The following is a 17,025-nucleotide window of genomic DNA, read 5'->3' on the forward strand; positions in this document are numbered from 1 at the left end:
GTGAGTGTCATCATGGTGGTGAGTGTCATGGTGGTGGTCTCTGTGGTGAGTGTCATCATGGTGGTGAGTGTCATGGTGGTGGTGAGTGTCATCATGGTGGTGAGTGTCATGGTGGTGGTGAGTGTCATCATCATGGTGGTGAGTGTCATCATCATGGTGGTGAGTGTCATCATGGTGGTGAGTGTCATCATGGTGGTGAGTGTCATCATGGTGGTCTCTGTGGTGAGTGTCATCATGGTGGTCTCTGTGGTGAGTGTCATCATGGTGGTGAGTGTCATCATGGTGGTGAGTGTCATGGTGGTGGTGAGTGTCATGGTGGTGGTGAGTGTCATGGTGGTGGTGAGTGTCATCATGGTGGTGAGTGTCATGGTGGTGGTGAGTGTCATCATGGTGGTGAGTGTCATCATGGTGGTGAGTGTCATGGTGGTGGTGGTCTCCGTGGTGAGTGTCATCATGGTGGTGAGTGTCATGGTGGTGGTCTCTGTGGTGAGTGTCATCATGGTGGTGAGTGTCATCATGGTGGTCTCTGTGGTGAGTGTCATCATGGTGGTGAGTGTCATCATGGTGGTCTCTGTGGTGAGTGTCGTCATGGTGGTGAGTGTCATCATGGTGGTGAGTGTCATCATGGTGGTCTCTGTGGTGAGAGTCATCATGGTGGTGAGTGTCATCATGGTGGTGAGTGTCATCATGGTGGTGAGTGTCATCATGGTGGTGAGAGTCATCATGGTGGTGAGTGTCATCATGGTAGTGAGTGTCATCATGGTGGTGAGAGTCATCATGGTGGTCTCTGTGGTGAGTGTCATCATGGTGGTGAGTGTCATCATGGTGGTGAGTGTCATCATGGTGGTGAGTGTCATCATGGTGGTGAGTGTCATCATGGTGGTGAGTGTCATCATGGTGGTGAGTGTCATCATGGTGGTGAGTGTCATCATGGTGGTGAGTGTCATCATGGTGGCGAGTGTCATCATGGTGGTCTCTGTGGTGAGTGTCATCATGGTGGTGAGTGTCATCATGGTGGTGAGTGTCATCATGGTGGTGAGTGTCATCATGGTGGTGAGTGTCATCATGGTGGTCTCTGTGGTGAGTGTCATCATGGTGGTGAGTGTCATCATGGTGGTGAGTGTCATCATGGTGGTGAGTGTCATCATGGTGGTGAGTGTCATCATGGTGGTCTCTGTGGTGAGTGTCATCATGGTGGTGAGTGTCATCATGGTGGTGAGTGTCATCATGGTGGTGAGTGTCATCATGGTGGTGAGTGTCATCATGGTGGTGAGTGTCATCATGGTGGTCTCTGTGGTGAGTGTCATCATGGTGGTGAGTGTCATCATGGTGGTGAGAGTCATCATGGTGGTGAGTGTCATCATGGTGGTGAGTGTCATCGTGGTGGTGAGTGTCATCGTGGTGGTCTCTGTGGTGAGAGTCATCATGGTGGTGAGTGTCATCATGGTGGTGAGAGTCATCATGGTGGTGAGTGTCATCATGGTGGTGAGTGTCATCATGGTGGTGAGTGTCGTCATGGTGGTGAGTGTCATCATGGTGGTGAGTGTCATCATGGTGGTCTCTGTGGTGAGTGTCATCATGGTGGTGAGTGTCATCATGGTGGTGAGTGTCATCATGGTGGTGAGTGTCATCATGGTGGTCTCTGTGGTGAGTGTCATCATGGTGGTGAGTGTCATCATGGTGGTGAGTGTCATCATGGTGGTGAGTGTCATCATGGTGGTCTCTGTGGTGAGTGTCATCATGGTGGTGAGTGTCATCATGGTGGTGAGTGTCATCATGGTGTTGAGAGTCATCACCATCATGGTGGTCTCGTGGTGAGTGTCATCATGGTGGTGAGTGTCATCATGGTGGTGAGTGTCATCATGGTGGTCTCTGTGGTGAGTGTCATCATGGTGGTGAGTGTCATCATGGTGGTGAGTGTCATCATGGTGGTGAGTGTCGTCATGGTGGTGAGTGTCATCATGGTGGTCTCTGTGGTGAGTGTCATCATGGTGGTGAGTGTCGTCATGGTGGTGAGTGTCATCATGGTGTTGAGTGTCATCATGATGGTGAGTGTCATCATGGTGGTGAGAGTCATCATCATCATGGTGGTCTCTGTGGTGAGTGTCATCATGGTGGTGAGTGTCATCATGGTGGTGAGTGTCATCATGGTGGTGAGAGTCATCATCATCATGGTGGTGAGTGTCATCATGGTGTTGAGTGTCATCATGATGGTGAGTGTCATCATGGTGGTGAGAGTCATCATCATCATGGTGGTGGTCTCTGTGGTGAGAGTCATGGTGTTGAGAGTCATCATCATCATGGTGGTGAGTGTCATCATGGTGTTGAGTGTCATCATGATGGTGAGTGTCATCATGGTGTTGAGAGTCATCATCATCATCATGGTGATCTCCGTGGTGAGTGTCATGGTGGTGAGAGTCATCACCATCATGGTGGTCTCCGTGTTGAGAGTCATCATCATCATCATGGTGGTGTCCGTGGTGAGTGTCATGGTGGTGGTGAGTGTCATGGTGGTGTTGAGAGTCATCATCATCATGGTGGTGGTGAGTGTCATCATGGTGGTGAGTGTCATGGTGGTGGTCTCTGTGGTGAGTGTCATCATGGTGGTGAGTGTCATCATGGTGGTGTCCGTGGTGAGTGTCATGGTGGTGGTGAGTGTCATCATGGTGGTGAGTGTCATGGTGGTGTTGAGAGTCATCATCATCATGGTGGTGGTGAGTGTCATCATGGTGGTGAGTGTCATGGTGGTGGTCTCTGTGGTGAGTGTCATCATGGTGGTGAGTGTCATCATGGTGGTGAGTGTCATCATGGTGGTGAGTGTCATCATGGTGGTGAGTGTCATGGTGGTGGTGAGTGTCATCATGGTGGTGAGTGTCATGGTGGTGGTGAGTGTCATCATGGTGGTGAGTGTCATCATGGTGGTGAGTGTCATCATGGTGGTGAGTGTCATCATGGTGGTGAGTGTCATCATGGTGGTGAGTGTCATCATGGTGGTGAGTGTCATCATGGTGGTCTCTGTGGTGAGTGTCATCATGGTGGTGAGTGTCATCATGGTGGTCTCTGTGGTGAGTGTCATCATGGTGGTGAGTGTCATCATGGTGGTGAGTGTCATCATGGTGGTGAGTGTCATCATGGTGGTCTCTGTGGTGAGTGTCATCATGGTGGTGAGTGTCATCATGGTGGTGAGTGTCATCATGGTGGTGAGTGTCATCATGGTGGTCTCTGTGGTGAGTGTCATCATGGTGGTGAGTGTCATCATGGTGGTGAGTGTCATCATGGTGGTCTCTGTGGTGAGTGTCATCATGGTGGTGAGTGTCATCATGGTGGTGAGTGTCATCATGGTGGTGGTGAGTGTCATCATCATGGTGGTGAGTGTCATCATGGTGGTGAGTGTCATCATGGTGGTGAGTGTCATGGTGGTGGTGAGTGTCGTCATGGTGGTGGTGAGTGTCATCATGGTGGTGAGTGTCATCATGGTGGTGAGTGTCATCATGGTGGTGAGTGTCATCATGGTGGTGAGTGTCATCATGGTGGTGAGTGTCATCATGGTGGTGGTGAGTGTCATCATGTTGGTGAGTGTCATGGTGGTGGTGAGTGTCATCATGGTGGTGAGTGTCATGGTGGTGGTGAGTGTCATCATGGTGGTGAGTGTCATGGTGGTCTCTGTGGTGAGTGTCATCATGGTGGTGAGTGTCATCATGGTGGTGAGTGTCATCATGGTGGTGAGTGTCATGGTGGTGGTCTCTGTGGTGAGTGTCATCATGGTGGTGAGTGTCATGGTGGTGGTGAGTGTCATCATGGTGGTGAGTGTCATGGTGGTGGTGAGTGTCATCATCATGGTGGTGAGTGTCATCATCATGGTGGTGAGTGTCATCATGGTGGTGAGTGTCATCATGGTGGTGAGTGTCATCATGGTGGTCTCTGTGGTGAGTGTCATCATGGTGGTGAGTGTCATCATGGTGGTGAGTGTCATGGTGGTGGTGAGTGTCATGGTGGTGGTGAGTGTCATGGTGGTGGTGAGTGTCATCATGGTGGTGAGTGTCATGGTGGTGGTGAGTGTCATCATGGTGGTGAGTGTCATGGTGGTGGTGGTCTCCGTGGTGAGTGTCATCATGGTGGTGAGTGTCATCATGGTGGTCTCTGTGGTGAGTGTCATCATGGTGGTGAGTGTCATGGTGGTGGTGAGTGTCATGGTGGTGAGTGTCATGGTGGTGGTGAGTGTCATCATGGTGGTGAGTGTCATCATGGTGGTGAGTGTCATCATGGTGGTGAGTGTCATCATGGTGGTGAGTGTCATCATGGTGGTCTCTGTGGTGAGTGTCGTCATGGTGGTGAGTGTCATCATGGTGGTGAGTGTCATCATGGTGGTCTCTGTGGTGAGAGTCATCATGGTGGTGAGTGTCATCATGGTGGTGAGTGTCATCATGGTGGTCTCTGTGGTGAGTGTCATCATGGTGGTGAGTGTCGTCATGGTGGTGAGTGTCATCATGGTGGTGAGAGTCATCATGGTGGTGAGTGTCATCATGGTAGTGAGTGTCATCATGGTGGTGAGAGTCATCATGGTGGTCTCTGTGGTGAGTGTCATCATGGTGGTGAGTGTCATCATGGTGGTGAGTGTCATCATGGTGGTGAGTGTCATCATGGTGGTGAGTGTCATCATGGTGGTGAGTGTCATCATGGTGGTGAGTGTCATCATGGTGGTGAGTGTCATCATGGTGGTGAGTGTCATCATGGTGGCGAGTGTCATCATGGTGGTCTCTGTGGTGAGTGTCATCATGGTGGTGAGTGTCATCATGGTGGTGAGTGTCATCATGGTGGTGAGTGTCATCATGGTGGTGAGTGTCATCATGGTGGTCTCTGTGGTGAGTGTCATCATGGTGGTGAGTGTCATCATGGTGGTGAGTGTCATCATGGTGGTGAGTGTCATCATGGTGGTCTCTGTGGTGAGTGTCATCATGGTGGTGAGTGTCATCATGGTGGTGAGTGTCATCATGGTGTTGAGAGTCATCACCATCATGGTGGTCTCGTGGTGAGTGTCATCATGGTGGTGAGTGTCATCATGGTGGTGAGTGTCATCATGGTGGTCTCTGTGGTGAGTGTCATCATGGTGGTGAGTGTCATCATGGTGGTGAGTGTCATCATGGTGGTGAGTGTCGTCATGGTGGTGAGTGTCATCATGGTGGTCTCTGTGGTGAGTGTCATCATGGTGGTGAGTGTCGTCATGGTGGTGAGTGTCATCATGGTGTTGAGTGTCATCATGATGGTGAGTGTCATCATGGTGGTGAGAGTCATCATCATCATGGTGGTCTCTGTGGTGAGTGTCATCATGGTGGTGAGTGTCATCATGGTGGTGAGTGTCATCATGGTGGTGAGAGTCATCATCATCATGGTGGTGAGTGTCATCATGGTGTTGAGTGTCATCATGATGGTGAGTGTCATCATGGTGGTGAGAGTCATCATCATCATGGTGGTGGTCTCTGTGGTGAGAGTCATGGTGTTGAGAGTCATCATCATCATGGTGGTGAGTGTCATCATGGTGTTGAGAGTCATCATCATCATCATGGTGATCTCCGTGGTGAGTGTCATGGTGGTGAGAGTCATCACCATCATGGTGGTCTCCGTGTTGAGAGTCATCATCATCATCATGGTGGTGTCCGTGGTGAGTGTCATGGTGGTGGTGAGTGTCATGGTGGTGTTGAGAGTCATCATCATCATGGTGGTGGTGAGTGTCATCATGGTGGTGAGTGTCATGGTGGTGGTCTCTGTGGTGAGTGTCATCATGGTGGTGAGTGTCATCATGGTGGTGTCCGTGGTGAGTGTCATGGTGGTGGTGAGTGTCATCATGGTGGTGAGTGTCATGGTGGTGTTGAGAGTCATCATCATCATGGTGGTGGTGAGTGTCATCATGGTGGTGAGTGTCATGGTGGTGGTCTCTGTGGTGAGTGTCATCATGGTGGTGAGTGTCATCATGGTGGTGAGTGTCATCATGGTGGTGAGTGTCATCATGGTGGTGAGTGTCATGGTGGTGGTGAGTGTCATCATGGTGGTGAGTGTCATGGTGGTGGTGAGTGTCATGGTGGTGGTCTCTGTGGTGAGTGTCATCATGGTGGTGAGTGTCATCATGGTGGTGAGTGTCATGGTGGTGGTGAGTGTCATCATGGTGGTGAGTGTCATCATGGTGGTGAGTGTCATCATGGTGGTGAGTGTCATGGTGGTGAGTGTCATCATGGTGGTGAGTGTCATCATGGTGGTGAGTGTCATCATGGTGGTGAGTGTCATCATGGTGGTCTCTGTGGTGAGTGTCATCATGGTGGTGAGTGTCATCATGGTGGTGAGTGTCATCATGGTGGTGAGTGTCATCATGGTGGTCTCTGTGGTGAGTGTCATCATGGTGGTGAGTGTCATCATGGTGGTGTCCGTGGTGAGAGTCATGGTGGTGGTGAGTGTCATCATGGTGGTGAGTGTCATGGTGGTGAGTGTCATCATGGTGGTGAGTGTCATGGTGGTGGTGAGTGTCATGGTGGTGGTGAGTGTCATCATGGTGGTGTCTGTGGTGAGTGTCATCATGGTGGTGAGTGTCATCATGGTGGTGAGTGTCATCATGGTGGTGAGTGTCATCATGGTGGTGAGTGTCATCATCATGGTGGTGGTCTCCGTGGTGAGTGTCATCATGGTGGTGAGTGTCGTCATCATGGTGGTGAGTGTCATCATGGTGGTGTCTGTGGTGAGTGTCATCATGGTGGTGAGTGTCGTCATGGTGGTGAGTGTCATCATGGTGGTGAGTGTCATCATGGTGGTGGTGAGTGTCATCATGGTGGTGAGTGTCGTCATGGTGGTGAGTGTCGTCATGGTGGTGAGTGTCATCATCATGGTGGTCTCTGTGGTGAGTGTCATCATCATGGTGGTGGTGAGTGTCATGGTGGTGGTGAGTGTCATGGTGGTGGTGAGTGTCATGGTGGTGGTGAGTGTCATGGTGGTGGTGAGTGTCATGGTGGTGGTGAGTGTCATGGTGGTCTCTGTGGTGAGTGTCATGGTGGTGGTGAGTGTCATGGTGGTCTCTGTGGTGAGTGTCATGGTGGTGGTGGTCTCTCCCCGTGTCCCCGTGCTGAGTGTAGCTGCACAGAGACAGGCTGCCCCCACCGGACGTTCTTCCACACACGCTACTTGATGCGCATGCGGCTCACCCCGGACTGCTCCCGCATGCTGGTCTCCACCTCGTCGGGATACCTCCTCACCCTGCACAACCTGGACCTCACCCGCGACACCACACGCCACGGTGAGCTCGCCCGGACGCTCACCAGCTCGCTCACCAGCTCGCTCGCTAGCTCGCTCACCAGCTCGCTCACTAGCTAGCTCACTCACTCACCAGCTCGCTCACTCACTCACTCACTCACCAGCTCACTCACTCACTCACCAGCTCGCTCACTCACTCACTCACTCACCAGCTCACTCACTCACTCACCAGCTCACTCACTCACTCACCAGCTCGCTCACCAGCTCGCTCACCAGCTCGCTCACTAGCTAGCTCACTCACTCACCAGCTCGCTCGCCAGCTAGCTCACTCACTCATTCACTCACCAGCTCGCTCGCTCGCTCACTCACTCACTCACCAGCTCGCTCACTCACTCGCTCACCAGCTCGCTCACTAACTCACTCACTCACCAGCTCACTCACTCACTCACCAGCTCGCTCACTCACTCGCTCACCAGCTCGCTCACTAACTCACTCACTCACCAGCTCACTCACTCACTCACCAGCTCGCTCACTCGCTCACTCACTCACTAACTCACTCACCAGCTCGCTCGCTAGCTTGCTCACTAACTCACTCACTCACTCGCCAGCTCACTCACTCACTCACCAGCTCGCTCACCAGTTCGCTCACTAGCTCGCTCACTCACTCACTCACTAGCTCGCTCACTCACTCACTCACCAGCTCGCTCGCTAGCTCGCTCACTAACTCACTCACTCACTCGCCAGCTCACTCACTAACTCACTCACTCACCAGCTCGCTCACCAGCTCGCTCACTAGCTCGCTCACTCACTCACTCACCAGCTCGCTCACCAGCTCACTCGCTAGCTCACTCACTCACTCATTCACTTACACACACACTCAGTCATCCACTCGCTCACTCACTCACTAGCTCATTCATTCACCCACACACATACAGTCATCCACTCACTCGCTCACCAGCTCGCTCACCAGCTCGCTCGCTAGCTCGCTCACTCACTCACTCACCAGCCCACTCGCTAGCTCGCTCACTAACTCACTCACTCGCCCACTCATTCATTCACCCACACACACACACACAGTCATCCACTCACTCACTCGCTCATCAGCTCACTCGCTAGCTCACTCACTCACTCACCAACTCGCTCACTCACCAGCTCGCTCACTCACTCACTCACTCGCTAGCTCACTCACTCACTCACCAGCTCGCTCACTAACTCACTCACTCGCTCATTCATTCACCCACACACACACACACAGTCATCCACTCACTCACTCGCTCATCAGCTCACTCGCTAACTCGCTCACTAACTCACTCACTCGCCCATTCATTCACTCACACACACAGTCATCCACTCACTCATACGTACGTCCACTCTCGCTCAGTCACTCGCTAGCTCACTCACTAACTCACTCACTCACTCGCCCACTCATTCACTCGCTCACTCACTAACTCACTCACTCACCAGCTCGCTCACTAACTCATTCACTCACACACACAGTCATCCACTCACTCATACGTACGTCCACTCTCGCTCAGTCACTCGCTAGCTCGCTCACTAACTCACTCACTCGCTCACTCGCCCACTCATTCACTCGCTCACTCACTCACTCGCTCACTCACTCACTCGCCCACTCACTCATTCACTCACACACACACACAGTCATCCACTCACTCATACGTACGTCCACTCTCGCTCAGTCGCTCGCTAGCTCACTCACTCACTAACTAACTCACTCACTCACTCGCCCACTCATTCACTCACACACAGTCATTCACTCATACGTACGTACATCCACTCGCTCACTCGCTCACCAGCCCACTCACTAGCTCGCTCACTAACTCACTCACTCGCCCACTCATTAATTCACCCACACACTTAGTCATCCACTCATACGTACATCCACTTTCACTCACTCACTAACTCACTCGCTAGCTCACTCACTAACTCGCTAGCTCACTCGCTCACTCATTCACCAACACACACACACAGTCATCCACTCACTCATACGTACGTCCACTCGCTCACTCACTCACTCATTCACTCACTAACTCGCTCGCCCACTCATTCATTCACCCACACACACACACAGTCATCCACTCACTCATACGTACGCCCACTCGCTCACTCACTCACTCGCCCACTCATTCATTCACCCACACACACAGTCATCCACTCACTCATACGTACGTCCACTCACTCACGCACTCACACACTCGCTCACTAACTCACTCGCCCACTCATTCATTCACACACACACCTCCTCACTTATCCACTGACACATACGTACGTGCACTCACTCGCTCACCCACTCGCTCACCAACTCACTCACCAACTCGCTCACCCACACGCTCATGAATGCCCTCACCAACTCACTCACACTGGGTGAGGATCTGGGTATGTGCGTGTGTGTATGTGTGTGTATCTGTGTGTGTGTGTGTGTGTCTGGGTGTGTGTGTATCTGTGTGTATTTCTGTGTTTGTGTATCTGGGTATGTGTGTGTATCTGGGTATGTGTGTGTATCTGTGTGTGTGTATCTGGGTATGTGTATGTATCTCTGTGTGTGTCTCTGTGTGTATGTATATGTATGTATCACTGTATGTATCTCTGTGTGTGTCTCTGTGTGTGTCTCTGTGTGTATCTCTGTGTGTATCACTATGTGTATCTCTGTGTGTGTCTGTGTGTATCTCTGTGTGTGTCTCTGTGTGTATGTATCACTGTGTGTATCACTGTATGTATCACTGTATGTATCTCTGTGTGTATCACTATGTGTATCTCTGTGTGCATCACTATGTGTATATGTATGTATATGTATCTCTGTGTGTCTCTGTGTGTGTATCTCTTTGTGTGTCTCTGTGTGTGTCTCTGTGTGTGTCTCTGTGTGTATCACTATGTGTATCTCTGTGTGTGTCTGTGTGTATCTCTGTGTGTGTCTCTGTGTGTATCACTATGTGTATCACTATGTGTATCTCTGTGTGTGTCTGTGTGTATCTCTCTATGTATGTGTGTATCTCTGTGTGTGTCTCTGTGTGTATCACTATGTGTATCACTGTGTGTATCTCTGTGTGTGTCTGTGTGTATCTCTGTGTGTGTCTCTGTGTGTATGTATCACTGTATGTATCTCTGTGTGTATCACTATGTGTATCTCTGTGTGCATCACTATGTGTATATGTATGTATGTGTATCTCTGTGTGTATCTCTGTGTGTGTCTCTGTGTGTGTCTCTCTGTGTGTGTCTCTGTGTGTGTGTGTCTGTGTGTGTGTGTCTGTGTGTGTGTGTCTGTGTGTGTGTCTGTGTGTCTCTGTGTATCTCTGTGTGTGTGTATGTATGTATGTATCACTATGTGTGTGTCTCTGTGTGTATCACTATGTGTATCACTATGTGAACTCTGTGTGTGTCTCTGTGTGTGTCTCTGTGTGTCTCTGTGTGTATCACTGTGTGTATCACTATGTGTGTATCTCTGTGTGTCTCTGTATGTATATGTATGTATATGTGTGTATCACTGTATGTGTTTCTGTGTGTGTCTCTGTGTGTGTGTCTGTGTGTGTCTGTGTGTCTGTGTGTGTCTCTCTGTGTATCACTATGTGTATCTCTGTATGTGTCTCTCTGTGTGTGTCTGTGTGTGTCTGTGTGTCTCACTGTGTCTGTGTGTATCTGTGTGTGTATCTGTGTGTGTATCTGTGTGTGTCTCTGTGTGTGTGTCTCTGTGTGTGTCTCTGTGTGTGTGTCTCTGTGTGTGTCTCTGTGTGTGTGTCTCTGTGTGTGTCTCTGTGTGTCTCACTGTGTGTCTCACTGTGTGTATCACTATGTGTCTGTGTGTCTCTGTCTGTGTCTCTGTGTGTGTCTCTGTGTGTATCACTATGTGTCTGTGTGTGTCTCTGTGTGTATCTGTGTGTCTCACTGTGTGTCTCTCTGTGTCTCTGTGTGTCTCTGTGTGTGTCTCTCTGTGTGTGTCTCTATTTGTGTGTGTCTCTCTGTGTGTCTGTGTGTGTCTCTGTGTGTGTCTGTGTGTGTCTCTGTGTCTCTCTGTGTGTCTCACTGTGTCTCTGTGTGTGTCTCTCTGTGTGTGTCTCTGTGTGTGTCTCTGTGTGTGTATATGTATGTATATGTATGTGTGTATGTCTCTGTGTCTCTGTGTGTGTCTCTCTGTGTGTGTCTCTGTGTGTGTGTCTCTGTGTGTGTATATGTATGTATATGTATGTGTGTATGTCTCTGTGTCTCTGTGTGTGTCTCTGTGTCTGTGTAGGAGCCCTACAGGAATCACGTCGGCGCTCCCACAAGTCTCACTCACGCTCACGCTCCAACGGTGAGCACCACCAACAGCACCGCTCACCACTCACCACCAACAGCACCGCTCACCAGCACCGCTCACCAGCACCGCTCACCAGCACCGCTCACCACCAACAGCACCGCTCACCGCTCACCACCAACAGCACCGCTCACCAGCACCGCTCACCGCTCACCAGCACCGCTCACCGCTCACCAGCACCGCTCACCGCTCACCATGTCTACTCACCGCTCACCAGCCCCGCTCACCATGTCTACTCACCGCTCACCGCTCACCAGCACCACCAACAGCACCGCTCACCAGCACCGCTCACCAGCCCTGCTCACCGCTCACCAGCTCTACTCACCAGCACCGCTCACCACTCACCAGCACCGCTCACCACTCACCAGCCCTACTCACCGCTCATCGCTCACCAGCCCTACTCACCACTCACCGCTCACCAGCCCTACTCACCGCTCACCAGCACCGCTCACCGCTCACCAGCCCTGCTCACCGCTCACCAGCCCTGCTCACCAGCTCTACTCACTGCTCACCAGCGCCATGGTGCCTGGAGCCATAGCCGCTCCACCGGACCTCCTGAATGCCACAGAGTTCCAGGCGGTACCGCTGCAGCTCCTGACAGAGAAGTGGCAGCCTCTCCTCTACACACACACACACGCCAAGACCAGTCTTAACGGACCTCCTGAATGCCACAGAGTTCCAGGCGGTACCGCTGCAGCTCCTGACAGAGAAGTGGCAGCCTCTCCTCTACACACACACACACGCCAAGACCAGTCTTAACGGACCTCCTGAATGCCACACAGATCCAGGCGGTACCGCTGCAGCTCCCGACGGAGGAGCGGCAGCCTCTCCTCTACACACACACATACCAGATCCACTCCACCGGACCTCCTGAATGCCACAGAGATCCAGGCAGTACCGGTCCAGCTCCCGACGGAGGAGCGGCAGCCTCTCCTCTACACACACACACCATGACCAGTCTTATCGGACCTCCTGAATGCCACAGAGATCCAGGCGGTACCGGTCCAGCTCCCGACGGAGGAGCGGCAGCCTCTCCTCTACACACACACACACACGCCATGACCAGTCTTATCGGACCTCCTGAATGCCACAGAGATCCAGGCGGTACCGGTCCAGCTCCCGACGGAGGAGCGGCAGCCTCTCCTCTACACACACACGCCATGACCAGTCTTATCGGACCTCCTGAATGCCACAGAGATCCAGGCGGTACCGCTGCAGCTCCCGACGGAGGAGCGGCAGCCTCTCCTCTACACACACACCAGATCCACTCCACCGGACCTCACAAAGACCACACAGATCCAGGCGGTACCGGTCCAGCTCCCGACAGAGGAGCGACAGCCTCTCCTCTACACACACACACATGATCCACTCCACCGGACCTCCCGGATACCACAGAGATCCAGGCGGTACCGGTCCAGCTCCCGACGGAGGAGCGGCAGCCTCTCCTCTACACACACACACACACACCAGATCCACTCCACCGGACCTCCTGAATGCCACAGAGATCCAGGCAGTACCGGTCCAGCTCCCGACAGAGGAGCGGCAGCCTTTCCTCTACACACACACACACACCAGATCCACTCCACCGGACCTCCTGGATACCACAGAGATCCAGGCGGTACCGGTCCAGCTCCCGACAGAGGAGTGGCAGCCTCTCCTCTACACACACACACACACACCATGACCAGTCTTATCGGACCTCCTGAATGCCACAGAGATCCAGGCGGTACCGGTCCAGCTCCCGACAGAGGAGCGGCAGCCTCTCCTCTACACACACACACACACCAGATCCACTCCACCGGACCTCCCGGATACCACAGAGATCCACGCGGTACCGCTGCAGCTCCTGACAGAGGAGCGGCAGCCTCTCCTCCACACACACACACACATGCCAGAACCAGTCTTATCGGACCTCATGAATACCACACAGATCCAGGCGGTACCGGTCCAGCTCCCGACAGAGGAGCGGCAGCCTCTCCTCTACACACACACACACGCCATGACCAGTCTTATCGGACCTCCTGAATGCCACAGAGATCCAGGCGGTACCGCTGCAGCTCCCGACGGAGGAGTGGCAGCCTCTCCTCTACACACACACACACCAGATCCACTCCACCGGACCTCACAAAGACCACACAGATCCAGGCGGTACCGGTCCAGCTCCCGACGGAGGAGCGGCAGCCTTTCCTCTACACACACACACACCAGATCCACTCCACCGGACCTCACAAAGACCACACAGATCCAGGCGGTACCGGTCCAGCTCCCGACAGAGGAGCGGCAGCCTCTCCTCTACACACACACACACATGCCAGAACCAGTCTTATCGGACCTCCTGAATGCCACAGAGATCCAGGCGGTACCGGTCCAGCTCCCGACAGAGGAGCGGCAGCCTCTCCTCTCCTCTACACACACACACCAGATCCACTCCACCGGACCTCCCGGATACCACAGAGATCCAGGCGGTACCGGTCCAGCTCCTGACGGAGGAGCGGCAGCCTCTCCTCTACACACACACACACACGCCATGACCAGTCTTATCGGACCTCCTGAATGCCACAGAGATCCAGGCGGTACCGGTCCAGCTCCCGACGGAGGAGCGGCAGCCTCTCCTCCTCAGCGGTATTGTTGTTGATGTTGTTGATGATTGTTGATGTTTGTTGTTGTTGTAGACGTGACGGTGAGGAACAGCCTGGATGTTGATGTTGATGGTTGTTGATGTTGTTGATGTTTATTGTTGTTTATTATTGTTGTTGTTTATTGTTGATGTTTATTGTTGATGTGTATTATTGTTGTTGTAGACGTGACGGTGAGGAACAGTCTGGAGGTTATTGTTGTTTATTATTGTTATTATTGTTGTTGTTGTAGACGTGACGGTGAGGAACAGTCTGGATGTTGTTGATGTTGTTGTTGATGTTTATTATTATTGTTGTTGATGGTTGTTGATGTTTATTATTGTTGTTGTTGTAGACCTGACGGTGAGGAACAGTCTGGAGGTTGTTGTTGATTGTTGATGTTTATTATTGTTGTTGTTGATGGTTGTTGATGTTGTTGTTGTAGACGTGACGGTGAGGAACAGTCTGGAGGTTGTTGTTGTTGATGTTTATTATTATTGTTGATGTTGTTTATTATTGTTGTTGTTTATTATTGTTGTTGTTGTTGTAGACGTGACGGTGAGGAACAGTCTGGAGGTTATTGTTGTTGTTGATGTTGTTGTTTATTGTTGATGTTTATTATTGTTGTTGTTGTTGATGTTTATTATTGTTGATGTTGTTGATGTTTATTATTGTTGATGTTGATGTTGTTTATTATTGATGTTGTTGTTGTAGACGTGACGGTGAGGAACAGTCTGGAGGTTATTGTTGTTGTTGATGTTTATTATTGTTGATGTTGTTGTTGTTTATTATTATTATTGTTGTTGTAGACGTGACGGTGAGGAACAGTCTGGAGGTTATTGTTGTTGATGGTTGTTGATGTTTATTATTATTGTTGTTGATGGTTGTTATTGTTGTTGTTGTTGATGGTTGTTGTTGTTGTAGACGTGATGGTGAGGAACAGTCTGGATGTTGTTGTTTATTATTATTGTTGTTGATGTTTATTATTGTTGTTTATTATTATTGTTGATGTTTATTGTTGTTGTTGTAGACGTGACGGTGAGGAACAGTCTGGAGGTTGTTGTTGTTGTTGTTGTTGATGTTGTTGATGTTGTTGTTGTTGATGTTTATTGTTGTAGACGTGACGGTGAGGAACAGCCTGGAGGTTATTGTTGTTGTTGATGTTTATTATTGTTGATGATGTTGTTGTTTATTATTATTATTGTTGTTGTAGACGTGACGGTGAGGAACAGTCTGGAGGTTATTGTTGTTGATGGTTGTTGATGTTTATTATTATTGTTGTTGATGGTTGTTATTGTTGTTGTTGATGGTTGTTGTTGTTGTAGACGTGATGGTGAGGAACAGTCTGGATGTTGTTGTTGTTTATTATTATTGTTGTTGATGTTGTTGATGTTTATTGTTGATGTTTATTGTTGTTGTTGTAGACGTGACGGTGAGGAACAGTCTGGAGGTTATTGTTGTTGTTTATTATTGTTGATGTTGTTGTTTATTGTTGTTGTTTATTATTGATGTTTATTATTGTTGTTGTTTATTATTGTTGTTGTTGTTGTAGACGTGACGGTGAGGAACAGTCTGGAGGTTGTTGTTGTTTATTATTATTGTTGTTGATGTTTATTATTGTTGTTGTTTATTATTGATGTTTATTATTATTGTTGATGTTTATTGTTGTTGTTGTAGACGTGACGGTGAGGAACAGTCTGGAGGTTGTTGTTGTTGTTGATGTTGTTGATGTTGTTGTTGATGATTATTGTTGTTGTTGATGGTTGTTGATGTTGTTGTTGTAGACGTGACGGTGAGGAACAGTCTGGATGTTATTATTGTTGTTGATGTTTATTATTATTGTTTATTATTGATGTTTATTATTATTGTTGATGTTTATTGTTGTTGTTGTAGACGTGACAGTGAGGAACAGTCTGGAGGTTGTTGTTGTTGATGTTGTTGATGTTGTTGTTGATGATTATTGTTGTTGTTGATGGTTGTTGATGTTGTTGTTGTAGACGTGACGGTGAGGAACAGCCTGGAGGTTATTGTTGATGTTGTTGTTTATTATTATTGTTGATGTTTATTGTTGTTGTTGTAGACGTGACGGTGAGGAACAGCCTGGAGGTTATTATTGTTGTTGTTTATTATTGTTGATGTTTATTATTGTTGATGTTTATTGTTTATTGTTGTAGACGTGACGGTGAGGAACAGTCTGGAGGTTATTGTTGTTTATTATTGTTGATGTTGTTGTTTATTATTGTTGTTGTTGATGTTGTTGTTTATTATTGTTGTTGTTGTAGACGTGACGGTGAGGAACAGCCTGGAGGTTATTGTTGATGTTGTTTATTATTGTTGTTGATGGTTGTTGATGTTTATTATTGTTGTTTATTATTATTGTTGTTGATGTTGTTGTTGATGTTGTTGTTGATGTTGTTTATTGTTGTAGACGTGACGGTGAGGAACAGCCTGGAGGTTATTGTTGTTTATTATTGTTATTGTTGATGTTGTTTATTATTATTATTATTATTGTTGTTGTTGTTGTAGACGTGATGGTGAGGAACAGCCTGGAGGTTATTGTTGATGTTGTTGTTGATGTTGTTGTTGTTGATGATGTTTGTTGTTGTAGACGTGACGGTGAGGAACAGCCTGGAGGTTATTGTTGATGTTGTTTATTATTGTTGTTGTTTGTTGTTGTTTATTATTGTTGTTGTTGTTGTAGACGTGACGGTGAGGAACAGCCTGGAGGTTATTGTTGATGTTGTTTATTATTGTTGTTGTTTGTTGTTGTTTATTATTGTTGTTGTTGTTGTAGACGTGACGGTGAGGAACAGCCTGGAGGTTATTGTTGATGTTGTTTATTATTGTTGTTGTTGGTTGTTGTTTATTATT

General features: G+C 49.6%; 1 protein-coding gene across 1 annotated transcript in view; it reads left to right on the forward strand.

The window, feature by feature from the left end:
* The window catches only part of LOC116938299 (uncharacterized), a 26,459-nt gene extending 10,712 nt beyond the window's left edge, over window positions 1–15,747 (forward strand). The window contains exons 4-6 of the mRNA XM_076058983.1: window positions 7,116–7,276; window positions 11,477–11,536; window positions 15,273–15,747. Coding sequence (XP_075915098.1) covers window positions 7,116–7,276; window positions 11,477–11,536; window positions 15,273–15,331 — 280 coding nt within the window. The 3' untranslated portion in view covers window positions 15,332–15,747. The remainder of the gene's footprint in view (window positions 1–7,115; window positions 7,277–11,476; window positions 11,537–15,272) is intronic.
* The last annotated feature ends 1,278 nt before the right edge of the window (window positions 15,748–17,025 follow it).

Source organism: Petromyzon marinus, assembly GCF_048934315.1.
Source record: "Petromyzon marinus isolate PM22_M1 ecotype Great Lakes invasive population chromosome 83 unlocalized genomic scaffold, UKy_Petmar_22M1.pri1.0 chr83_unloc.2, whole genome shotgun sequence".
NCBI classification, from domain to species: Eukaryota; Metazoa; Chordata; class Hyperoartia; order Petromyzontiformes; family Petromyzontidae; genus Petromyzon; species Petromyzon marinus.